This window comes from Scardinius erythrophthalmus, assembly GCF_964197995.2.
Source record: "Scardinius erythrophthalmus genome assembly, chromosome: 25".
NCBI classification, from domain to species: domain Eukaryota; kingdom Metazoa; phylum Chordata; class Actinopteri; order Cypriniformes; family Leuciscidae; genus Scardinius; species Scardinius erythrophthalmus.
Window position 1 is genome coordinate 27,459,629 of NC_138245.1, and position 23,277 is coordinate 27,482,905.

General features: G+C 38.8%; 1 protein-coding gene across 1 annotated transcript in view; it reads right to left on the reverse strand.

The window, feature by feature from the left end:
• Positions 1-1,296: 1,296 nt before the first annotated feature.
• The window catches only part of cacna1da (calcium channel, voltage-dependent, L type, alpha 1D subunit, a), a gene marked incomplete at its 5' end in the record, with an annotated part of 84,202 nt that continues 62,221 nt past the window's right edge, over positions 1,297-23,277 (reverse strand). The window contains 18 exons of the mRNA XM_081357184.1: positions 1,297-2,408; positions 3,081-3,398; positions 3,635-3,741; positions 3,938-4,077; positions 4,163-4,291; positions 5,513-5,539; positions 7,792-8,177; positions 9,183-9,299; positions 10,430-10,563; positions 12,868-12,969; positions 13,651-13,753; positions 13,853-13,949; positions 14,087-14,214; positions 14,841-15,000; positions 15,176-15,267; positions 15,658-15,723; positions 15,913-16,041; positions 16,832-16,864. Coding sequence (XP_081213310.1) covers positions 2,103-2,408; positions 3,081-3,398; positions 3,635-3,741; positions 3,938-4,077; positions 4,163-4,291; positions 5,513-5,539; positions 7,792-8,177; positions 9,183-9,299; positions 10,430-10,563; positions 12,868-12,969; positions 13,651-13,753; positions 13,853-13,949; positions 14,087-14,214; positions 14,841-15,000; positions 15,176-15,267; positions 15,658-15,723; positions 15,913-16,041; positions 16,832-16,864 — 2,574 coding nt within the window. The 3' untranslated portion in view covers positions 1,297-2,102. The remainder of the gene's footprint in view (positions 2,409-3,080; positions 3,399-3,634; positions 3,742-3,937; positions 4,078-4,162; positions 4,292-5,512; positions 5,540-7,791; positions 8,178-9,182; positions 9,300-10,429; positions 10,564-12,867; positions 12,970-13,650; positions 13,754-13,852; positions 13,950-14,086; positions 14,215-14,840; positions 15,001-15,175; positions 15,268-15,657; positions 15,724-15,912; positions 16,042-16,831; positions 16,865-23,277) is intronic.

Genomic DNA, 23,277 nt, shown 5'->3' on the forward strand with positions numbered 1-23,277 from the left:
GGGACTTTAAACGAGCTACATTGAAACTTCAAAAAACTTGATGCCGACTGCTAGAATGGGTTAGAAAAACCAAGAAAAGTACAGGCGGTGAGTCAGGTGCCTCAAAAATGTTCTAAGTCTTTAAGGGTTAATGCATTTGGCAGACACTTTTATATCCAAAGTGACTTAGGGCGCTTTCAGACCTGTAGATTGGAATTCAAATTGTTACTATTGTTATTCTTCTTGGTTTGAATCGCTTTCACAAGGCAACATTTCTAAACAGACCAAAATTTATTAATACAAGTCACATGCGAGTAAACTGTCCTCTCATTGGTCAGATTGCCCCCGGCTTTACCAATTGGCGATTGGCTCTTTAATTTAGAAGGCGGGACTAATTCTCATGAGTGGACCGTCTCTGTATATCTAAAGTCATTGATTTTACTCTCCATTTAGAGCATGAATCAAGGCTTCATCTGTATTTGGACAGTTCTGAAATATGATCATCTGACTAAATTTCATTTAGTCTCTGCCCCCACAGAGAAATGCTATATATAACTTAAGCTTGAAAATGATCCTTGTGTTCAATGGGGAAAAAACAGCAGTTTTGATGACATGACGGTGACTGTGAGTGAATACAGGATTTTCATTTTAGCCTGAACTGTTCCTTTAAGGATGCAAGATGCGAACATACACTTCAAACAACCCAAAACTCCCCCATAATCAAATTTTGTCATCATAATCATCTTCATTATCAGTATTATAAAACTAAAGGAAGATTTCAGTATTCAAAACACCTAAATACATTGGTGGAAATGAGTCGCTGATCTGAAACCCTAGCGCAATTTCGAGATCAGCTATAGATCAGCCAGTGGCAGCAGGCTTTTCCAAGTGGCAGCATGTTCCTGGTGAGGGTCGTACAGTTTAATTGCAGACTAATTAAGCAGCATCGTTAATGCACAAAGCATTTACCATTGCACCTTCCTGTGCACCTCCCCTGCACAAAATATGCAACGAAACACACACACAAACCCTTAAAATGAGACAGACTCCTTCAATATACACAAACAAGAGCACGATTAAGACACGATTCTGTAAGCCCTACTGAATTCCCCATAAAGAAGGTCAACGTTCATGACCCATACTGCATACCGTAGATTTGAAAGGAACACTACGTCGGTTACGCTTATGAAACGGACAATGAGAAAACGACTTGCATATCTTGTGCGGGTGTGTCACAGACATAATAACCTCATATAAAATTGGCTTTTTTGTTCTATACTTCTCACAAACAAGTATGAATGCATATGAGCAAAGAATAAAGGCAAAGAATTTAATAAAGTACAGTACCTATTAAAATAACACCAAATTTAGTCTTTTTCGTAATGCAATAACATCAATTTAGGATTAATATTGCTGCTTTTTTTGTACAGTACATAATTACAAAATATAGAATGTCTCTTTACAAAGTTTTTCTTTGCTTTATATTACAAGTCATTTACAGCAAATTATGAAATATCAAACAGGCTATCCTAAATTAAAAAAATAACCTGTCTGCTAGTGCATTCAACACAAATGCTGAAATCCTCTTGAAATCCACAAACCTGCATGATATCCTTATTGTAAACCAGTGTTGTAGAATTAGCGTTTGTTCTCTAAAATATGCCTTAAACGTTACTAAAATAATCATACGGTGCGAGTCGAAACTACAGCCTTAGTGGAGGGATATGCCATACTTGCTTGCATTGAGCTTGCAACGTGCTTGATATGCAAAACCCTTAATAAAGTGACTGAGGTAATGAGAATCTTTCTGATTGTCATCACCTTGGAAACAGCCTGCCCCTGGGTACCGCTCCTCGCTGCTCATTGGTCCATTTCCTGCAGTGACGGTACGAGCAGCCAATTAAAGTTCTGGGCGGTCCTTCTTAGCTCCTCCCCGGCGCCGTGGCTGCCAACTTCCTGCGTGAACAGGAAGTGAGCGAGCGGCACCGATGCGTCCGTTCCTGTGGTGCCTTTCTGCTCTGCTGTAAAGGCACTTCTTTAGGTAGTAAGCCAATAAATATAGTTCATATTTTTTTGTTTTGCTGATCAGTTTCTGAGGAACAGCAGCAGCCTCTTATCAGGCGCTATAAAGTGGTAATGCATATCATTTCGTCTGCCAGGTCCTCCTCATATGGCGGTCTGGGTTCGGGGTCCGGTTCCTCGTCGCTGTAGCTAGCCGAGACATCTTGCAGCTCGTAGTCTCTGTGGCCCAGTATGGGGAACACGTTGACGCCGTTGACTACCGGCGTGATGCCACCGTTCAGGAGATGGCTCGCGGCGCTCTCCATTTCGTCGATGGTCATCTCGCACGCGTCCGCGATCTCGTGTTTCGTGGCAGCCACGAACTTTGGATCCTTGGCGTATCGACCCAGTCCTTCTGATATCAAGACCTGCTCAAAGATGAGAAAGGATGAAATGATGCTTTGTTCTGTCAGCATAAATTCTAAGATCCTTTCTTTGCTGACACGTAGTGAGACATACGGTCACTGCCTGTAGAAACATTTTGTCCTGAAACTAGAAACCTTTCAAAAGAGGGAATGAAAACGGTGTCTTATGTACTTCTGGCCTGGTTATGGGTTCAAATTATATCAAATTGAAAGCACCTTATTTCCCTCGTCCCTCATTCTTGAAATCTGTAGTGTACCGACACAAGAACAGAACAAGCTTCTAGTTTTCTAATGGCAAACATCAATACAAAATGTGGATTGAGAGCGTTTGAAACAAAAACCTTTTCTAATGTATCTGGATTAAAGCCCCGGGTATATTTTCCGCATTCCGTTCTGTCTTTCAAAGTATACTCCTTTGGCCGTGAGAGTGGAAAGACGCGTTTACACACTATCTAACACACTTTTGTTTTCAAATCACACTGTTTTACGCGCTGTCACACACAATGACTGCGCTGCACGCGTATGGCCAAAGTATACTTTGGGCTTTATGTAGATGTAGTGCTAGTTCACATGTTAAAATCCAAAGATTTAAATTTAAACTACTATTACTACTAACTACTATTTTGACTACTGACATCTCATAAATAGAAATACTGTAGGAGTTGTCAGACTCACCGCCTCTACCAGGCTGGTAGCGCTACCTCTCTTCTGATGGTACTGGTTTCTATACTCTGGTGGGACCTGCAGATGAACGGGTGAGTAGTTCCTCTGCTGGTACTCGGGATCATCTGTATACCATGAGCTCTTCCTGATGGATGAGTGACTGCTGCTAGCGCTGTCCCTCAGCGGACGGTCCACGCGGATCAGTGGCGTGTAGTACGGCGTTCTGTCTTTACTTGCAGGAGTGGGAGGAGGTGACGCCCATGATCTGGTAGATTGAGTAGGTGAAAGCCTGCGAGCCCTACTGGAGTCTAGACCCGCTACCGCCATCACCTGGAACCACAAGTACAGTGGTCAATATAAATGCACTGACACATAATACTATTCTGGCATGTAGGATAGTCATAATATTTAATCATTTCATTAGTCGATACCAATATAAATTTTTAAAGTTAAATATTACATGTAAATATTAACAAATAAAATGAAAACTCTGTATAATATCATCATGATTCCTCCATGAAGTCACTATTCATTTGGTTAAACACTACTGTAATAATTGATGTTACCTGGTGTTGCATGAGATGTAACGGAAGAGCAGTTCGCTGGTGAGGAAGATCGTCTTGACTGCCCTGTCTGCGCAGACACTCAAAATTGAATGATGGTCTCCGATTACCTATTAATGAGAGAGATTAATATCTTCTGTAGGGGTGTGCAATATTATAGTAATATTAAAAATCGGCAAAATCCAATTTTTTTGTCGATATCACACAACCCTTATCTTCTGATATCAACGCTGAACCATAAAGCAGAGGGCCTGTTTGTACAGAACAACACAAATGAAATTTTCCGCATGTAACACCAAGACTTGCCTTGTGGTGTTGGAGGAAGCAGTCTTCTCTTTGGTGACCTATGTGGATCGTGATAAAGGGGCTGCTCGTCATCATCATAATAACTGTCAGGATGGTGGTAACCCCGTGGCGTCTCGTACTCCTGGTCACTGTTGGGGTACCTGAATATGGAAAATATCCGTCAATATATTTCTGTAAATTTGATTTATTTATGTTTTGTGTGACACAAGTGTCACAATGTTTTACCTATCACCCGACAGCATGCTTTCATCTTCGTAAAACTCTTCTCCGCTGTAGTACTCTCCAGAGTATCGATCTTCTTCATACTCCTCTTCGCGGCGTATAGTGGGTCGTCTTCTGTCGCTGCCCTGCGCCCTGCGTGAAGGTCAAGAGGTCAGTGAGAGGCCGGTTAGATTGTGGTCAACGAGTCAGCAAAAGACCATGCACTACCATGCAGACGTGCGGCTCCAGACCGCAGTGAGACCTCATTAGTAAATAAGCAAAACCTCATTGGGACGTTCTATTTGTCAATGTATATGTACAGCAAATAACTAAAAATAGTATAAAAATTATATAATAATAATAATAGCGCACATTTATCTAGGTAAGCGTTAGAGCGAGCCGCCATGTTAGGGGGCTAACGTCGTTAGGCTACTACTTACATGTTTCAAATGATAAGCCATGTTTGAGGTTGATGAATGATTGGCGAATGTTTGGATCTCCTGCCCGACATAATTACCACATGGACCAGCCGTGTTAACAATCTGTCCGTCACACTACGGCAATTCCAGTGGAATTTTTCTACGACTAACCGGCTAATTAAAATTCAGTCGACTAATCCTCTTCTCATCGACTAACTTTTAGTTGATAAATGGGGACAGCTCTATAATTTACTACAACTTTAAATCATGAATGGCGTGTTGCTTGACGTACAAAATATTGAGCAAACTACACATCTATCCCTCCCAGCCATGCTTTTTGTAAAAGAAATAGCATCTACTCTAAGGTCTTAATACTAAACAGACTAGCAACCCCACTGGCCCAATATATAGGACATATCAACATTCCTGCAGAGGGGAACTTAAAGGACAACTCTTGTTCTAGAAAAATAAGGTACATAAAATGTACTTAACTAGAAATAAACACTGTGTTTAAGTGTTATTTACATTTCTATAAAGTATTAATCTAATAATGAGTCATCCTTTAAGGCAAGCATTTCATTTAGTTAGCACCAGTTATCCAGCAGACACATGCAGCAAGCCCCTCTTTCCATTCATCACCCAATCACAACACACAGAGACTCAAAGACTTATCCTGATTTGGTAATGCTTTACTAGATGCTCCTATCATCTTTCCAGTTTTGAAAGTCTATCTGTGTGTGTATATAAAGGCCCTGTCCCAAATAGCGCCAGTCAACCAGTCTTGTGGACTTTTGCAGACAAGTAAAGTCAACATCAAGCGCCATGTGGGACGGGGCTGAGGTAGAAAGCCCAACGCTATTACCCACCGGCCACAGTTCTGCTTATCATTCACCATCTGTTTTTATACAAGCAACAGTACCTGCTATGTAAACATATAATACCTAATGTAACATACCTAATATACGTCTCATAGTAGCGCCTTCTGTTCCAGAAAGCAGAGAGATGGTTAAGAGAAAGCATTTCCATTAGGAAGAAAAGAGAAAGGTTGAGAAAAGCAGAGGAATAGGAAAGGGGAATGGATGGGCACATATATCATACAGTATATACAGGATATATACAGCATTTTTATATATGTGAGGCTGTTTTCACACTTGCTTCGATGGCTTTGTCCAAACCTGAGTTGAATTACACCCCGTCCTCCACACTTCACATGACTTTTTGGTTTGACAAGTTCAATAAAGCACCAAAAACATGGAAAGTTTGGTTTTCTTTACTTTTTGAAATTGGTAAAAACCAACCATGGAGGGTCTGAACATAAATTTTATTCATTTTGGGGTCAGTCTACCAAAACCCGAGCCACCAAAAATGACCTTTTTTTGCTTATAAATGAACCAATTGATTAAAAAACATAATTCGGTTTTCCTCTGATTTCTTGGGGCAGTCCAACAAGGATTTTAACAAAAACTTTAGTTTTTCTGATAATCATACATATCATGTCTAATCTTTGCTCGGATGACCAGATCAGGTTTTTGAAACCCCTCCCCATAAATGGCTTTATTAACGTGATGAGACAGGGAGTAAGACCTATCTCAAGGTTGGCCATTTTTCTTGTTCATCTCATTAAAAACTTCCCGAGCACCTCAAATGGACTTGGGTCCACATCAAATTCTCTAGAGTGAAAACCAACACACTCTCTTGCAATTTCTACCTATTTTACATTTTGGTGAATCCGTGGCTAATTCGAATGAATTATGTAATCTCATTTGTACGTTTTTGTACTGCTTATTATGCCCCACTGATGGTTAGGTTTAGGGATGAACTTTTATGCAAATTTTTTCCAAAATATCATAGTTTGAACAAATTCAAGCACCTCGTAAAATAGTTATTTTCTCATGAGATTGTGTGAAAACACCTTGAAGAAAACATGGTATCACCACGGCCAGATAATGGACCAGCATAGGACAGGGGCCAGGTGCTTTGATTTAAAGATGGATAAATGCTAAAAAGGAAAATAATTTAAAATGGTCTAAAGGTGTGGTCACATTGGCGAAATTTCCGGCTAAAAAGGTCAATTTTCTATTGTCAATAGTGTACAGATGTATGAAGCACTGCTCACAAAGAAGTTAGTGAAAAACCAAGCAGATTTCTGTTGGTCAAGGCAGCAAATTCACGGGACCAACTTGAACCAGTTGCAAAATCTTTCACCCTCACACAAAATTTCCAAGTGCCTGAAATCCTATTGAGAATGGATTTTGCATGCAAAAATTGGCCGAACAATAAATGTGACCACACCTTAAAGCTGATAATAATGTGCATGAATAATCATCTAAATGCATAAATGTAAATGGATGCAGAGTTTAAAAGTCACTTTCTTGTTTTCCAATCTACTAAAGAAGTACTTAAAGGTGCAGGAAGCAATTTCTGAAAAATGCTGTTGAAAGTGGATCGGACCGAGCACCACAACAAACTTGTAGCCAATCAGCAGTAGAGGGCATGTCCACTCATGATGGGGGAGGAGAGAGAGAGAGCAAGAGGGAGATTTGAAGAAAGACTGTAGAAAAGAGAGAGGGCTGAGAGACATTACAAAAGAGAAAAGCTTAGAGGAATATCTCCTGTAAAAGAAGGGTTATGATCAGGTAAGAGCTTTAGGATCCATGTTAATATTAGAATAGCTTTCCAGTGCAGGACAAGGCCTGAAAATGGACACCAAGGTTGTGTTTCTTTCTGCTCCATATGTGAGTAACATTGGTTTTGAGAGTGTGCTTCTGGCGACTAACAACGGACTCTTGCTTGTATATACTCATGTACTGTATGTTAATTTTTTGTTCTTACTTGTCATTGTTCGTCATCTTAACTTTATTTTTCGCGAAGCTTTTTTTTGCTGCGCCTCTGCTATGGTAAAGAGACATCCACTCTTGCACTGCGTATTCGTGCATTTTGGGGGCGGAGCAATGAAGGGAGGGGTGTGTTTGTTTGAGTTGATTTTTAAATATCAACAGTGTTCAACAATGACTCTCAGAAATCGCTTACTGCACCTTTAAGAAGTTGCATTGACCTTAAAAAACATCCTTCCTGAAGCAATTCCAAACAATCCGAAGGGATCAAAGGAATTGGTTTAAGAAGTTGTTGATATTCATGAGATTACGCCATACTCTGCTAGCGTTGAATACATATGAATAAATATATAAAAAAGCTGAGAGAAAGATGTTGGATGAACAAAAAACTAGCATTCACCTTTGCCCTTGTGGGGTCCTGGGCTTGTCATATTCTCCATAGTACGATCCCGGGTAGCCGTTAGCGGGCATATGCTCATAGTACCGATTGTGTCCTCCGTTAGGTAAACTGGACATGTTGGCGTTATTTAGGTTGATGTTGGTAGACTTGGGCGACTTGTTGTAGGAGTTGTGATGATGATGGTGATGATGGTGGTGGCGATGATGGTTTTGCTGGGCCATAGCATTGGCGCGGCCCAGGCGCCCCACAGGCTGTTCCATGTGGGCGTAATGTGGGGGCGGCTGCACCTGCAGGGGGCGCTGTGTGGTGTTCGTCTGGTGGCCGGAGCTCCTCCGGGGGTCTCCGTTTATGTGGTTAATGTGGTTGCCAAAGAGTCCTCCATTTCGCTGGGAAAAAATACTTGTGTTTGTAAGTTCAAAAAAATGCGCAATGGACGAAAAAATAGCGCCATATTTCAGATTTCGCGAATGAAATGCGGGCTAAAAGCCCGTTCACACCAAGAACGATAACTATGAAGATAACTATATCCACACTACAGGACGATAACGTTCGGTTTATTCTTTGTTGTCTGCTACTTTAAATGCTAGAGGTGGATTCTGATTGGCTGTCAATGTTTTTATCGTTCATCAGCTGGAAAAAATCATTCTGAAAGTGAGTCCAACGATATTGTTCATGTGTGTCATTATCGTTATAGTCGTGATGTGGACTTTGCTATTCTCAGAATAAGAACGATAATAAAAGTTTATAGTTATACTTACTGTGTTATAGTTATCGCCCTTGGTGTGAATCGCCTTAAAGGGATAGACGTACAAGCTTTAGTTGTAATATTGACCTTCAGCTGATGCAAATAAATAAAATATGTCTTTCTTGCTGTCAAAAAAACTCTGGAAATTTATCCCACACAACCTTTTAATCATTTGCAAAAAATTAAATATGGCGTCTTTGACAGTTGTATCCAGTGCTAAAATATTTGAGATTGCCATTTTTAATGATCTCATGGGAAAAAGAAGTTGGAAAGGAGGTAAAATGGCGTATGGTGTGAGTGAATTTTCAACTGAATTTGAAATCAAGAGAAATGCAGATACAGTGGATTACACTGGATTATATATATTTATATGCTACGCTAAAGCTAACAGTTAGCTGTTAGTACAATATACCTTGTTTAAACGTTGATAATATCATTGAAATCAACAACTGATAGTCAACTTGATGAATTTATTCCTGTTTAGTGTCTTAATCTTAGACTTACAGCATATACAGGGACCTCCAGGGATGGCGAATAATTCATTGCAACTCCCCTTAAGGAACTGTTACTACTCAACTCAGATCGGTTAAAGTGAGACAGATCGATTTTATAAGGAGAAAGGGGTCATAAAAGGTGAGTAATTTACCCTATAAATTTCTTCGTCCTCCTCTGGCATAAAGTCTACTAGCTCATCATCCTGCAGGTCACATGATATCGCACGGCGTATTTCTGGCCCAATGTCATGCAGCGTACGGAGGCCAGCCTGTAACCGTGACGACAAGATAGCTAAGGACCTGTTCTTCAATGGAAAGCCCTTGAACAGCAGCGACATGTTGAAAACGGAGACCCTCACACACACATGCCACCAGGGGGCAGTTTACCAGACACATTGACAAACAGGCTTGACGAGACAGTTCCAGACAGGACAAATTCATGAAAGATGACAACAATCACAGTAGACAAAGAGGACAAACACGAAAGCTCCTTCATATTTGTACACTACAACTAATACACTTACTGTACTATCCTTTACTGTGACTTTCTAAAAAGGACTGCATTAGGCACAGATGCTATTTTGAAATATTGCAAAACTTTTTTTTCTGTCAACAAAACATTTCAAGTGTAAAAAAAAAAAAAAATGTGTTAGTTAATAACACTCAAAACCTCTAAACAAAGATTATGTTTGCAAAGAAATCAAACACATTAAAGTGTTTGATTTATGGGGATGGAGACCAACAAAATGTCTTAAAACAATGATACATGAATTATATCTCCGAAGTGATGGCAAACAAATACAAACACTTCAACCACATATAAAACAGACAGAAATACATTTACAGATCACCATTTGCACACAGAGGGATCCATATTCAAGCTAAAACAACATTAGCACATCCAAAAACAAGAGAGATACAGTTGAGGTAAAGAAGGTCTCATGCAAAGGAAAAGGAAATAGTTTATTCGGTCAAATTTGTTTAAAATTATTGCAAATCGTACAGGGTGTTCACAATGACAGTGATTTGATTTTGATAAACTAACAAATCTGTATTCTACCGTAAAAATGCCTACTAACGAAAATATGTAGAGTACGTTTTTAGAGTACAATAAGATTCAATTATATTCCAAAATAATTAAAGAACAATAATTTGTGGCAACAACACATTAATTCAACATAAATGGCTTTCCAAGAAAGTTTGAGAGTGACTTACAGCGATGTAATTTCTGTCAGTGTGAACGCACCTCAAGGCCAAAACTAATGCACACACAATGTAAGCTCGCAAATACCAATTTGACAACAATAATTTGCCTTAAAAGATATAAAAGAACACACCACTTATTAATATAATCTACAAAATGAAATCTCCAAAAAACACACATGCACGTTGCGCTTACCTGCAGGGCGATGGCCGTGTTGTTCTGTGCCGGGTGAACGCCTACCAGGCCTTCCTCTTTGCGTTTCTTGAATTTCCTAAAGTAGTCCTGTATCAGGAAAGTGGCATAGAACTTCCCCACCGTTACCTCATCATCTGAGTGAACAGACCACACACACGGCTTCGCTGTCAGCAAGTAGCTTCAACGCACGCATACACACCTCTGCGTGACGCACGTGAGAGACAGAAATTGACGCCAAGAGATGCTTTGTGTTATTCTAACTACGTAGTCATTGAGTGAGAAACACAGCTATAATCTGTGAATTAAATTCTAATGAACCCTTCAGAATTGTCTGGATTTCTACACAAATGGCTCTGAAAATGTGACCTAAGTCTAGATAATAAACAGATGCTCTTAATTAACAAACACCACATACTAGAACAACATATGCTGTAGACCATTTTGCTGTAGTTATTTTGAAGTTCACTTTCAACCTCTTTTAGTAAAGTCACCTTGAATGTGTATACAGTACTCTACCATTCAAAAGTTATTTCAAGACTGCATTTGTTTGATCAAAAAATACAGTAAAACAGTAATACTGTGAAATATAACTTATTCCTGTGATGGCAAAGCTGAATTTGACTCTAGTCTTCAGGTATTACAGAAATCCTTCAGAAATCATTTTAATATGCTGATTTGCTGCTCAGTAAACATTTCTCATATTATCAATGTTGAAAACAGCTTTGTGGAAACTGTCCTACATTTTCCTCAGGATTCTTTAATTGAACAGCAAGAAAATAGAAATCTTTTGTCACATTATAAATGTCTTTACTGTCATTTTTGATCAATTTGATGCATCTTTGCTGAATAAAAAAACGTACTGACCCCTAACTTTTGAGTTTATTATAATAAAAATGTTTCCAAATGGCACTTTAAAATGTGAAGTTTGTTAAATAAGAATTCCTTTACCTTTTATTTATAGTCCAGACTACATTTTAAAGCCATTCATGCAAGAAATATAGATAATTACAATTAATAATGATTAGGTTTTCAAACCTTTATTTACAACTGCAATATAAAAACAATTAAAATACAAATTCCTAAGTATTTTCTGATGAAAAATCTAACTTAAGCTGGTAGTTATGTTTTGGAACATAGTAACTGGATTCTAGCTGGTTTAAGCTAGTAATTTGCTGGTTATTAGCTGATCCAAAACCATCCTGGACCAGCAGCAAACCAGATACTAGCTGGTCAAACAGCTCTCTTATTCCAAACATAGCTACCAGCTTAAAGCCATGTCGGGAGTAGAATATTTAATTTTCATGTTTTAGCACCCATCAGATATCTGTAAACATATTAGTATTAGCACATTAGCATTAGCATAGCAACTGTGAGAGAGATTACTGGAAGTTTGGGGAAGGGGTTTGCAAAGAACTGCATCAGCTAAGCCAATTAACTTTACTAAAATCTAGTCCTATATGTACTAAAATCTAGTCCTATATGTACTTAAATTCTACTGAGAACATGCAAGCAAGCAACAATGAGCAATATGTATTAGCACATTAGCGCTGCATTTCTGTGGGTGCATTTGTGCATGTCAATGCTGTTTTTGCATATGCATTTTGATCCTCTATGTGTACATAAAGTCTATGTATTGTGTTTATGTATGTGTAAGTGTGTGTGTGAGAATCATTCTGAAGCAGGGGTCTGTCACTTTTTTAAACAAGCACGTTGGGGACAGATCAGGATAGAAGAGGCAACATTAGTTCCATGCCACCACCCTAAAACAGAATTGCTTCAGAATATTCTGAAGATTTGAACTTTTACATGAACAGAAAGACAGTTAATGAGGAACGTAAGCTGTGGAAAAGCTCAAGCAGATACAGGAGAGAGAGCGACAGTATAGAAAACAGAGAAAGAGACATTTTTAGAAGGACACAGCATGCCTGAGTTGCCATGCAAGCCCGAAGCTCAACACACACACACAAACACGCACACACACACACACACACACACCTTCTTCAAATCCTCCAAACATATACTCATACACACAAACACACACCATTGAGGTTCCAGTGTGGACGCAGTGAAAGTACCGAGCAGGAGAGGAAAGCATTTGCGACACATACGGAAAAGAACGAACATTGCAGAGACCCGACCAGGAGAAACTAAGAGTACAACAGCAGGAAAAAGCTAGTGCGACAACTGGCGTGTGTGTGTGTGTGTGTGTGTGTGTGTGTGTGTGTGTGTGTGTGTGTGTGTGTATAATGCAAATGTACAGTAGTATGTGTGCATATGCTACATGTAGGAAACTAAATTGTGTTCAAAAATGATATTTACTAAATGGATGATTTAGGTGTGAGTTAAAAGACGCAGAAGTTAGTGCTGTTGTGTATGTCTATGCTCTGTTGTGAATGTATTTCCATAAGCAGGGACAGGTTCTGGGATTTATAACTGACCACCAGCAGGGGGCACCACTTGATCCAGAAGTTTCATGCTTGTTCTCTTCCAGATCTTCTTAATCACGGCTCGGAGCTCTTCGTTCGCCTGCTCTAGGTTACCTGGGTCAAAACACACATACACCATCTTATCAACACAACTATAAGAGTAGTTTCAACTCACTACCATCACATGTAGAAAACAGTTAGGTTAAATTATAATGCAGTCTTGGTGAGTATAAAAGACTTCTTTCAAAAACATTTTAAAATCTTATTGACCCCAAACTTTTGCATGGTACTGTAACTACATAGCACTTAATCTTTTATAACATGAGATTTTGGCCAAATGACAGAAAAAAATGAGCACCCACATTGCTACAGTAAACCTTTTAACTGGTAAGTTGATGAAAACGTAACGCGATGCACTTTCTGTCTCAGATGCGGCTGTTCTAATGATGGACAAAACACGCATGTCCTAAATTCTCAGAAATTCACAGGTCAAAAAAATGTGTAACTCCATTTGGGCTTGATTTTGGTCAAACGTTAAAAATAGTATAATGACACATGCAAGTGTCTGAACATATATAAAGCCACAATATCAGCAATGTTTTTTCCAAAGTAGTGTTTTTGGAGATATGATGTTTCCGCCTGACAGTGACGATGTTTAACTTTTATGACTTTTGTGAATGAAGCAAATGATCTTGTCTTGAATAATTTAACTGAAATGGATATTTCTAATTAAGTGGTTTATGGACTTCCCGACTGTAATTTTGATTCAGAGCGTTTTGCGAAGAATTCACGTACCTTCCGTTTTGATCTTCAATGCAGTTCTCACGAGAGCAAAGAGTGTAGCGTTAAACATGACCGTGCCGTCACTGTTCAGGGGCATGTTCATAGCCACCAGTCTCTGGAATTGAGAAAGAATGACAGATATAGAGATGGAGAGGGAGGGTTGAGTGTGTTTGCAAATGTTCAAACACATTATTAATAAATGCGTATGTCTTACCTTGCAAGCGACTCTATGAGGACAGAGTTTCCCAAAACCAAGAGGAGGCTGAATCCGCCGCAACAACGTCACCACATCGAGATGTTTTATTCTGCCTCTGTGATAAAAAATAGAAAGACACGGACTGAAAAATCACAGTTGATCTTCATTTCATTGCTATCATGGACAAGCAACTGGTATATTGTGATATTCCTTCATACAGGTACATTCACAGACACATTCACATATTCTTACTTGGCCTCTGGATCATACTCTGACCAAATCCTCTTAAATTCATCAAGATGATGTGGCCCCAGAATCGACCAATCACGGGTCAGATAGTCAAAGTTGTCCATGATGACAGCCACAAACAGGTTAATGATCTAAAACAAGATATTATTCAATTTGATTCATATGAAAAACTTTTGAGAACAAAATAGTTTATAATTCTCCCCAGAAGTCCTCAAAAAAAAAAAAAAAAATCCCTTTGGGGCTTCAAAATGAAAAATGACTAAGTTTGTTTCTGCCACAGAATAAAAAATAAATAAAAATAAAGGTACATTAATAGCAAAAAACAGTACTTTTTACTTTTACTTATAATTCTGACATTTTTCTCATAATTGTGAGTTTATATCTCACAATTCTGACTTTTTTTCTTGCAATTCTGAGATATTAATTCACAATTCTGAGAAGAAAAGTCAGAAGTGTGAGATATAAACTTGTAATTGTGAGGAACTACATTTTTTACAGCAACTACAGCAATTACATTTTAATAATTTTTTTTAAAAACTTGAAATTATGAGCTATAAACTCGTTTTATATTCTATAAACGCATTTACCTTTTTCTTTTTTTTATTCTGAGGAGGAAACAAGCTTCCATACCAGATAATGCTTTTAATAAATTCTAAAAATGCTTGAAGGAGGACATGCAATATTATAAATAAAATTATTCTAGTAATTATAATAATTAGGAAAAATTCAAAAGGAAGCGTAGTTAGTATGTGTGTACCAGGAAGGCGCAGAGCATGTAGAAGGTGATGAAGTAGATGATGGCAAAGCTGCTCCCGCAGGTCATTTCTTCTCCAGGATTATAGTCTGACTCCGGGTCACACAGCTTCCCTGTCATACACGCCAACATGATCTCCTGCCAGGCTTCACCTGTAGCACATCTACACCCCAAAACACACAATGCATAATCTCAAATGTAATCCGATAAAGCATTTTATATTAAACACAAACTCCTAGATGAACCGACAGCATTAAAAAAATGGGAACTGTGACAAATGCAACTGCATCTTCATAAAGATTTAAAGCTTTAACATCTTCACCGTGCCGTTCACTGACCTGAAGAGCAGAAGCACAGCCTGGGGGAACGTCTGAAAGTTGTTGTTCCTGTTGATTTGTGTGTGGTCCACCATGGCGATTTTCCCAAACACCTGAAAGATGGAGTGAGTTCCACTGATGGTAAATCAAGTTGCACTGTGCAGGACTAAAAGCTAAAGTGTGTCATTTTAGACCTGTCATCAAATACACTCACTGAAATGCCATCACCATGATATCAAAACGGGCAATTCCTATTTTTAATGCAACATTGAAGTATTTATTATTTATCTGTGCACATCATATTTATTTATTTTAATTAATGTCCTCATGATCTTGAATCATTATTACTTCCCCTCCCTCTTGCAGCGACATCTCTTCTCTGATGATGTGTTTACTGGCACGAGGGCAGGGCAACCTGTCACTCACATGAGATCGACCAATAGCAAACCACAACCATCCAACCATCCATTCAATTCAGCATGGACAAAATCAATGAAACTAACCTGCATGCCAATGACAGCGTAGATGAAGAAGAGCATAGCTATCAGCAAAGCGACATATGGCAGGGCCTGAGAAAAGAACATAATATATAAATACAGTATATATATATATTACTATGACAAACTGACCCCAAACAGAAACACTATTACTGTAAACGAGTCACCTTTCTAATAAAGTGCATGACTGATTTATGGTAAAACAAGGAGAAAAGCATCAAGAATATCAATATAATTGGGTTTTCATTATGTTCTTCTGACCTGGAAGGACTTGATGAAGGTCCAGAGAAGGGTTCGAATGCCCTCCCCCCTGCTCAGCAGCTTGACCAATCGCATCACTCGGAAAAGACGGAAGAAGGTAATGGAAAAGCGAGCACTGTCCTCTGTGTTCTGTAGGGGCGGAGTAAGCATTAGTGAACCAATCAGGGAAAAGAGATAACACAGGGCATCGGGCTGTATTAAGGCAGTCTGACCAGCAGAGGGCAGCACAATATAGTTTACAACTTTTTGATGGTTCATTTAGAGCCAAATTTAGATTTTAGGAATTGAAAATAAATGTAATAATTTAGAACGACTGGTATGACTGATCCAGAAACACAACCAGAGACCATGCGTTTCATGCTTTAATCCTAGAGAAGAAAGGAAGGGGGGAAGAAGGGTGCATGCTGGATAAAAAAAAACTTTGCCATACTTGACTGCAAACATCAGCACAAGCATGGCTCTCTTGACCCAGAGTTACTTCATGCCAATTTACAGTGGGCCCCCAAACCTCATGGGTGAAAGGTCAGTTTGAGGTCACAACCTTACCTGACCCGATCCGACCTAATCTGACCTGACTTCAGGGGCCCCTTAACCATGCAGCAGTGTCAGCGCTACAAACGTGAGGGCCCGACAACCCCACACACACACACACACACTCTCACACACAGTTCGTCACGTTTGCGTGACACTCCCCCTAATTGGCAAAAAAGTCAAAAGATGTAAAACCAAAGCAAACAAAGATAAAACAAACGTAGATATAAATGCAAAGAAACAACAAATTGAAGTTGGGGTGGGTTAAGATGAGAGGTAACAATGTTTAATCAAAAGACAGAACTCAACCAGAACTCAAACGGAAACCTGAAAAGGAATGCAGACTCTAAAATTGGGCAAAAAACCCAAGAGGGGCAGAATTTCTTACCCCCGACTCATCCACCTGAGGTGCCTCTGTGGGCTTTAAAATCAAAGACCTGAATTAATCACTATCACATGACGTTAGCACAGCCACTTACGCTTTAAAACGCATTCACAGACACTCATTATATCAAACTCTATAATAACATTTCTAACCGACAGATGTCAGGACAGCAAACTGGCTCAAACGACCTCAAGACAGACAATCCTCCATTCAAAACTGCTTATAAGGACTGAAAAATGACCAGTGACTAGAGACAAACACGACTAGATTCACATAAGGGGCTTATATAACACGAAGATCCATCATGTGACCTTATTTCTATCCCGTGGATTACATAAGCAGCTGTAGACAGCATCGGCATACAATACAGCACACACATTCACACACACACAAACAAATTAACAGGAAAGTGATGGACTAGCGCACACTTATAAAATGATTACAACTATGTAAACAAGAGAGTATCCAAAAAACAAACAAACGCTAAGCATCATCAAAAGACACAAGTATAACTAATACAAATATACACTCCTCTACATTTAGATGCATTGACAGCATCAATGTTGTGATAAAAAAAAAAATTACATAACCAGATGAATGCTATTATGTTTCTGTAGTTTTTGTATGATTAAAAATAATTATTTGTAAAAAGACTTTCACTGAAAGAATATTTAGTAAATACATAGTACAGTGTGACACTAACAACTAACTAGCAATCATTTTCACACAGTGAAAACATTTCAAGGTTTGTAATAATTAACAATTTATGTACAGATAAAAGTTGGTTATGTCCTGTCATCATCTTTTTACTAGTCCATTGGACTAGTCCAATATCCACTATTAATGTAACCTCTGTAATTAATTTTTGCAAAGTCAAACAACTTTATCAAACATCGCATTCATCAACATTAAAACACTCACACAATGGGAAGAAAATTCAGCATGTAATCAGAAAAAAAGATGAATCCTTCATCTGTGCAGAAAGAAGAGACTCCAGACAGATATGGCTTCACTCATACAGCCTCACCATAAACGTTTTACATTTGCATGAGAAGCAGAAATAATAAGATGCAGTTTCTGGTTGTAGCGTTTGACGGTTCATGCGTTAAGCAGTCGGGCATGTGCGCACACGCTTAGACACATACAATGTCTTTCTCTCCATAACAGCAACACAAGCCTTGAAGAATTTCAGTGTTTCAGTAGCACCGTAGAACCTCCATGCATGTGCCCTGCTAAAGAGTCACCACTCGAGGGCGCTCTAACTGTCCAATGCAAGAGAAGAAAGAGAAAGATAGGATGGATGGCCGAAAAAAAGAAAGAATAAGGAAGGAAATCTGAAAGAATCTGAAAAAAAATGAGGGAATGAGGAGGAAAGCAGAAGGGATTGAAGGAAGGAAGGAAGGTAGGAAGGAAAAGAAGAATGGAAAACTTAAGAAAACAAGGTAAGAATGACAGAAAAAGCAGAAAGGAAAACAAGAAAGGAAGGAAAGCAGAAATGAGATAGGAAGAAAAGAGAAAAAGAGAAAAAAGAGAAAAAAGGAAAGGACGGAAGGAAGGAAGGAAGGAAGGAAGGAAGGAAGGAAGGAAGGAAAGAAAGAAGCAAGGAAGGAAGGAAAAAGCAGAAAGGAAAACATAAGGAAGGAAGGAAGGAAGGAAGGAAGGAAGGAAGGAAGGAAGGAAGGAAGGAAGGAAGGAAGGAAGGAAAAAGCAGAATGGAAAACAAGAAAAGAAGGTAGCAATGAGAGAAAAGCAGAAATGAAAACAAGGAAAGAAGGAAGGAGGGAAGGGGAGAAAAAGAGCAAAAAGGAAGGAAGGAAGGAAGGAAGGAAGGAAAAAGTAGAAAGGAAAACAAGAAATGAAGGAAAGCAGAAATGAGATAGGAAGAAAAGAGAAAAAGAGCAAAAAGGAAAGGACGGACGGAAGGAAGGAAGGAAGGAAGGAAGGGAGGGAGGAAGGAAGGAAGGAAGGAAGGAAGGAAGGAAGGAAGGAAGGAAGGAAGGGAGGAAGGAAGGAAGGGAGGAAGGAAGGAAGGAAGGAAAAAGCAGAAAGGAAAACATAAGGAAGGAATGAAGGAAGGAAGGAAGGAAGGGAGGGAGGAAGGAAGGAAAAAGCAGAAAGGAAAACATAAGGAAGGAATGAAGGAATGAAGGAAGGAAGGAAGGAAGGAATGAAGGAAGGAAGGAAGAAAGGAAGGAAGAAAGGAAGGAAGGGAGGGAGGAAGGAAGGAAGGAAGGAAGGAAGGAAGGGAGGGAGGAAGGAAGGAAAAAGCAGAAAGGAAAACATAAGGAAGGAATGAAGGAAGGAAGGAAGGAAGGAAGGGAGGGAGGGAGGAAGGAAAAAGCAGAAAGGAAAACATAAGGAAGGAATGAAGGAAGGAAGGAAGGAAGGAAGGAAAGAAGGAAGGAAGGAAGGAAGGAAGGAAGGAAGGAAGGAAGGAAGGAAGGAAGGAAGGAAGGAAGGAAGGAAGGAAGGAAGAAGCAGAATGGAAAACAAGAAAAGAAGGTAGGAATGAGAGAAAAGCAGAAATGAAAACAAGGAAAGAAGGAAGGAGGGAAGGAAGGGGAGAAAAAGCAGAAAGGAAAACAAGAAAGTATGAAGGGAGGAAAGCAGAAATGAGATAGGAAGGAAGGAGAAGAAGGAAGGAAGGAGGAAGTCAGCAATAAGCAGTGATGAGGTCATGCAGCCTGTCTGACGTCTACACACCTGCTCTACTCACTCCTCTGAGCTCTAACAGCTCACTGAAGAAAGACAGAACAGAGAGACAGACAGTCACTCAGCAGACAGACAGACTACAGAGATATAGATATACAGATGAACTGCATCTCTGTGCTGTCAGAGAACAGAACTCAACCGCAGAAATATCACAATGTAGTTTAAAAAGACCAACCAAGGGCTCTCTTCTAAGACTGTAAAGTGCAAAGATACTTTCATAATTACTTTCATATTAAAATTACATTTCATATTTGAGTCAGAACCTGTCTACTTGCTCAGAGAGGAGTCGTTTCAGCTTTGGATCAGGTTTAGGTGGGATTCGGACTTAATGTTGATTCATTAGTTTAGAGCTCTTTAAGAATTTTATATTTAAAAAAAGGGAAATACACTACTGGACCACAGGCCGAGATCCTGTTGAGCCCTATTCAAATGATTCTACCAGATGAACTCTGTATAATAGAATGATTGTGTTTTATTAGTTTGCTAGTGACTGGATATTTTGATCTCTCGTTATTTAAATCAGCTCTGAGCTCCAGGGCCATTCTGTCTGGAGGTGAACAAGAGGCACTGAAAGAGAGGAAGAGCAAACTGACTACACCGCTTGGGCACTGACCGGAGGAGTGTGGAGCGGGTGCCCGAGCGCCATCTGCAGAGAATCAAGCTAATGTTAGCAGGACATATCCCAGCATGCAACAGGGGATGGGCAAACCAGTCACCCCAACCACCGCAAGATTGGGTGAAAGTCACACATACCCCCGAGCGGGCATTAATGAGTATAGATACTGTACGAGCATCTCAGATCAGACAGCAGGACACATCCAGAGATTTGTACCTGCTGTCTTTCATCTAATGCTTTACTGTATATCTATAATTGCAGATTTAAAATTGTATATCTAAATTCAGCATGCATGTAAGCCACTAAAAACAGTGATAAAATGAGTTTCACAAGGCTTTTAAAATGATAAAAGAATTATTTATACAAATTCAAGTAGTTCACTCAAAAAGAACAATTCTTTCATTATTTAATTTTTTTAAAGAATTTCCTGACCACTCTTTGCAATATCATGAAAGTGCAAAACCTGCAAATATGACATAAATTAGTATACAAATTTACTTTTGTATACTAAATGTGTTCCACACAACTTATGCCATTTTCCCAAGTCTTCACAACCATACCTTTGTATAGCGATGTCTGATTCATTAACAAAACATTTTTGTGAATTGAATCTTTTTTCATTGAATCCAGTTCACAAAACCGGTCTGAATGATTCATTCACAAATCAAACTACTCCAGTTCTCGAGTTCAACTCACTGACTCAAAGATCCAGTTGCAATGGACAATAGGCGAATAATTATCTGCATATAAATGTTTACAAAGCTATTGTATGATGTCCAGAAGACAAAAAAATAATACCTAAATGCCTGTTCACACTAAAAATTATAACTATCAATGTACAATATCGCTCTATTTATTATAATAGTGTGCTGCAGATTGTCGTCTGCCACTTTAAATGCTTGAGCTCTTGAAAGCAGGACGGATTCTGATTGGCTGTCAATATTTTTATCATTTATCAGCTGGAAAAAAATTGTTCTGAAAGTGATTCCAACTATATTGTTTCTCTGTGCTGTTATCATTATAGTCATGATTCTGCTTTTCTTTTATAAACAATTTTTAGAACTAAATCCTTATCAATAACGTTAAAGTTATCATCCTTGTTGTGAAGGGGCCATAGGTCACAAGGACCACTTTCATTCATTTTCTGCCTATTGTAGTTCCATGAAAAAACAGGTTCAATTTATTATTGAATGCATCTTGTTATATACAGGAATTAATGTTGTAAAGGTTTGGAACAAAATGAGGGTGAGGAAATAATGACAATTTCTGGGTGAACTATGAACTTCTGAAACCGTTAGCGGATTGCAAGAATCTAGTCAGATAGGCTTGATAGAAGACCTTGTGAAACCTCTTAATAGTTTTATCACCACTGAAACGCACAAACACAGCAGAAAATAAAGATGTAGAGGAAAACAGACAAAGAAAATAAATGAAAACATACAAAGACAAGACATAGCCACTCTCAAATTCTCTCTCTCGCATACAAACATCCACACAAGTCCACAATCATACTATACAAGGACACGACGTACAGAGACTCAATGCATAACACATCCAATGAAAATGGCCACAATACAAACACCTAAAGGGACATGTACAATATACACATATATACATTTATATATGGACGCTGGGACATGAGAGACTCCAGAGAGATAGCACTGTAGCTCAGACAGCAGAGTGACAGGCGTGTGAGAGGAGAGACAAACCAATCAATACATAAGAGTGTGTATTCCCTACATTACATGTCTGAAACTGGACAGTAATTGTGAGATACAGGATTTTAAGTAGCACCACCAAAGAGATCACACACAGAAACTCCACCATTGCTAAACACCATCACTTTCCAGCACCACCCTCTTCATGTCCAGCATTCAACTTAACATTTCAAGTATTTATAGGACAACTAGGTAAAATGTCATTGTATATATTTAAAAATATATATAATAGTGTTCATATTGTTAACTAAAACTATTTAATTTTTTTTGTTAATTGAAATAATACAGAAATAATAAATAATTAAAATATTAAAATAAAACAAAATCAAATATGAATATTGGATGGAAAAATGTACAATTAACCAGGGCCTAAAATTAACTCCCGCCAAGCGCTAAATGATAGTAAAAATCTGTGTTGGCGAGTATATGAAACGATGCCGCTCACCAGTTGGCCGGTAACATTTTTATGAATTCTAACAATGCATCAAAATGAACAAACGTGAACGACGCTCGGGACAGTTGACGGGCCAGCGCTGCATCGTCATGAAAGTTTAAGCCTTGACAGTATTCAAGAAGACTCGAAACGGAGCTCATTCCGTTACTCGCGCGCTGTGTGGAAAGTTTTGGGTGCGCAAACATTCGAAGCGTGCGCCCAGAAAGCCACGTCTCAGACAGCACGCGAACACTAAACTGAGCTCTCTTTCACGTCTTCTTGCACTTGAACGGACAAATTCACAAATTATGTTAAAAAAATGGCAAGTATCCTAGTAGTAAACATAGTTGGTTATGTCTTAAGCGAACGTAAACAGTTGAGAAGTAAACGCATGTGTATCAGTATCAGAATACTGTATTAGATATGTGCATGAGCTCTTAAAGCGACAGCAGCCCAATATTCCTGCTGCCGTCAAGTGTTTTAAATGTTAATCGAACAACAAAGGACAAATAAAAAGCAGGAGAAAAATATGCGACAAAAAAGTTAGTGTTAGGCCCTGTACTTTTAATGTTGCAACTAACTGAAATAAAAAAGTTTAAGTCGAAGTATTAAAATGAAGTAGTAAAATGAAAACTGACAATACAAAAGTAAAAGCCAATTCAACATATGAATAAACACAACAACACTGATAATATACTGTTAATATACATTTTTTTAGTAACAAAGCAGATAATTAAATTGCTGAAGTTTCCATATTGATTTGTTTGATGCTGAACATTTTAAGTGTGATGTCAAAAAGTGGTGGTCTGTTCCTTTAACAAGTCATCAACCTTCCTGCCCACAAAACCTAATCATTAATGCTGATTTGGCTCGATGTAATCAGTAAAGCCAAGGCAGCGAGGGCTTTACTTCATTACACAAAATCAGCAAGGCACAATTATATTCTTTTTTCTGAACTGATCTTGATGAC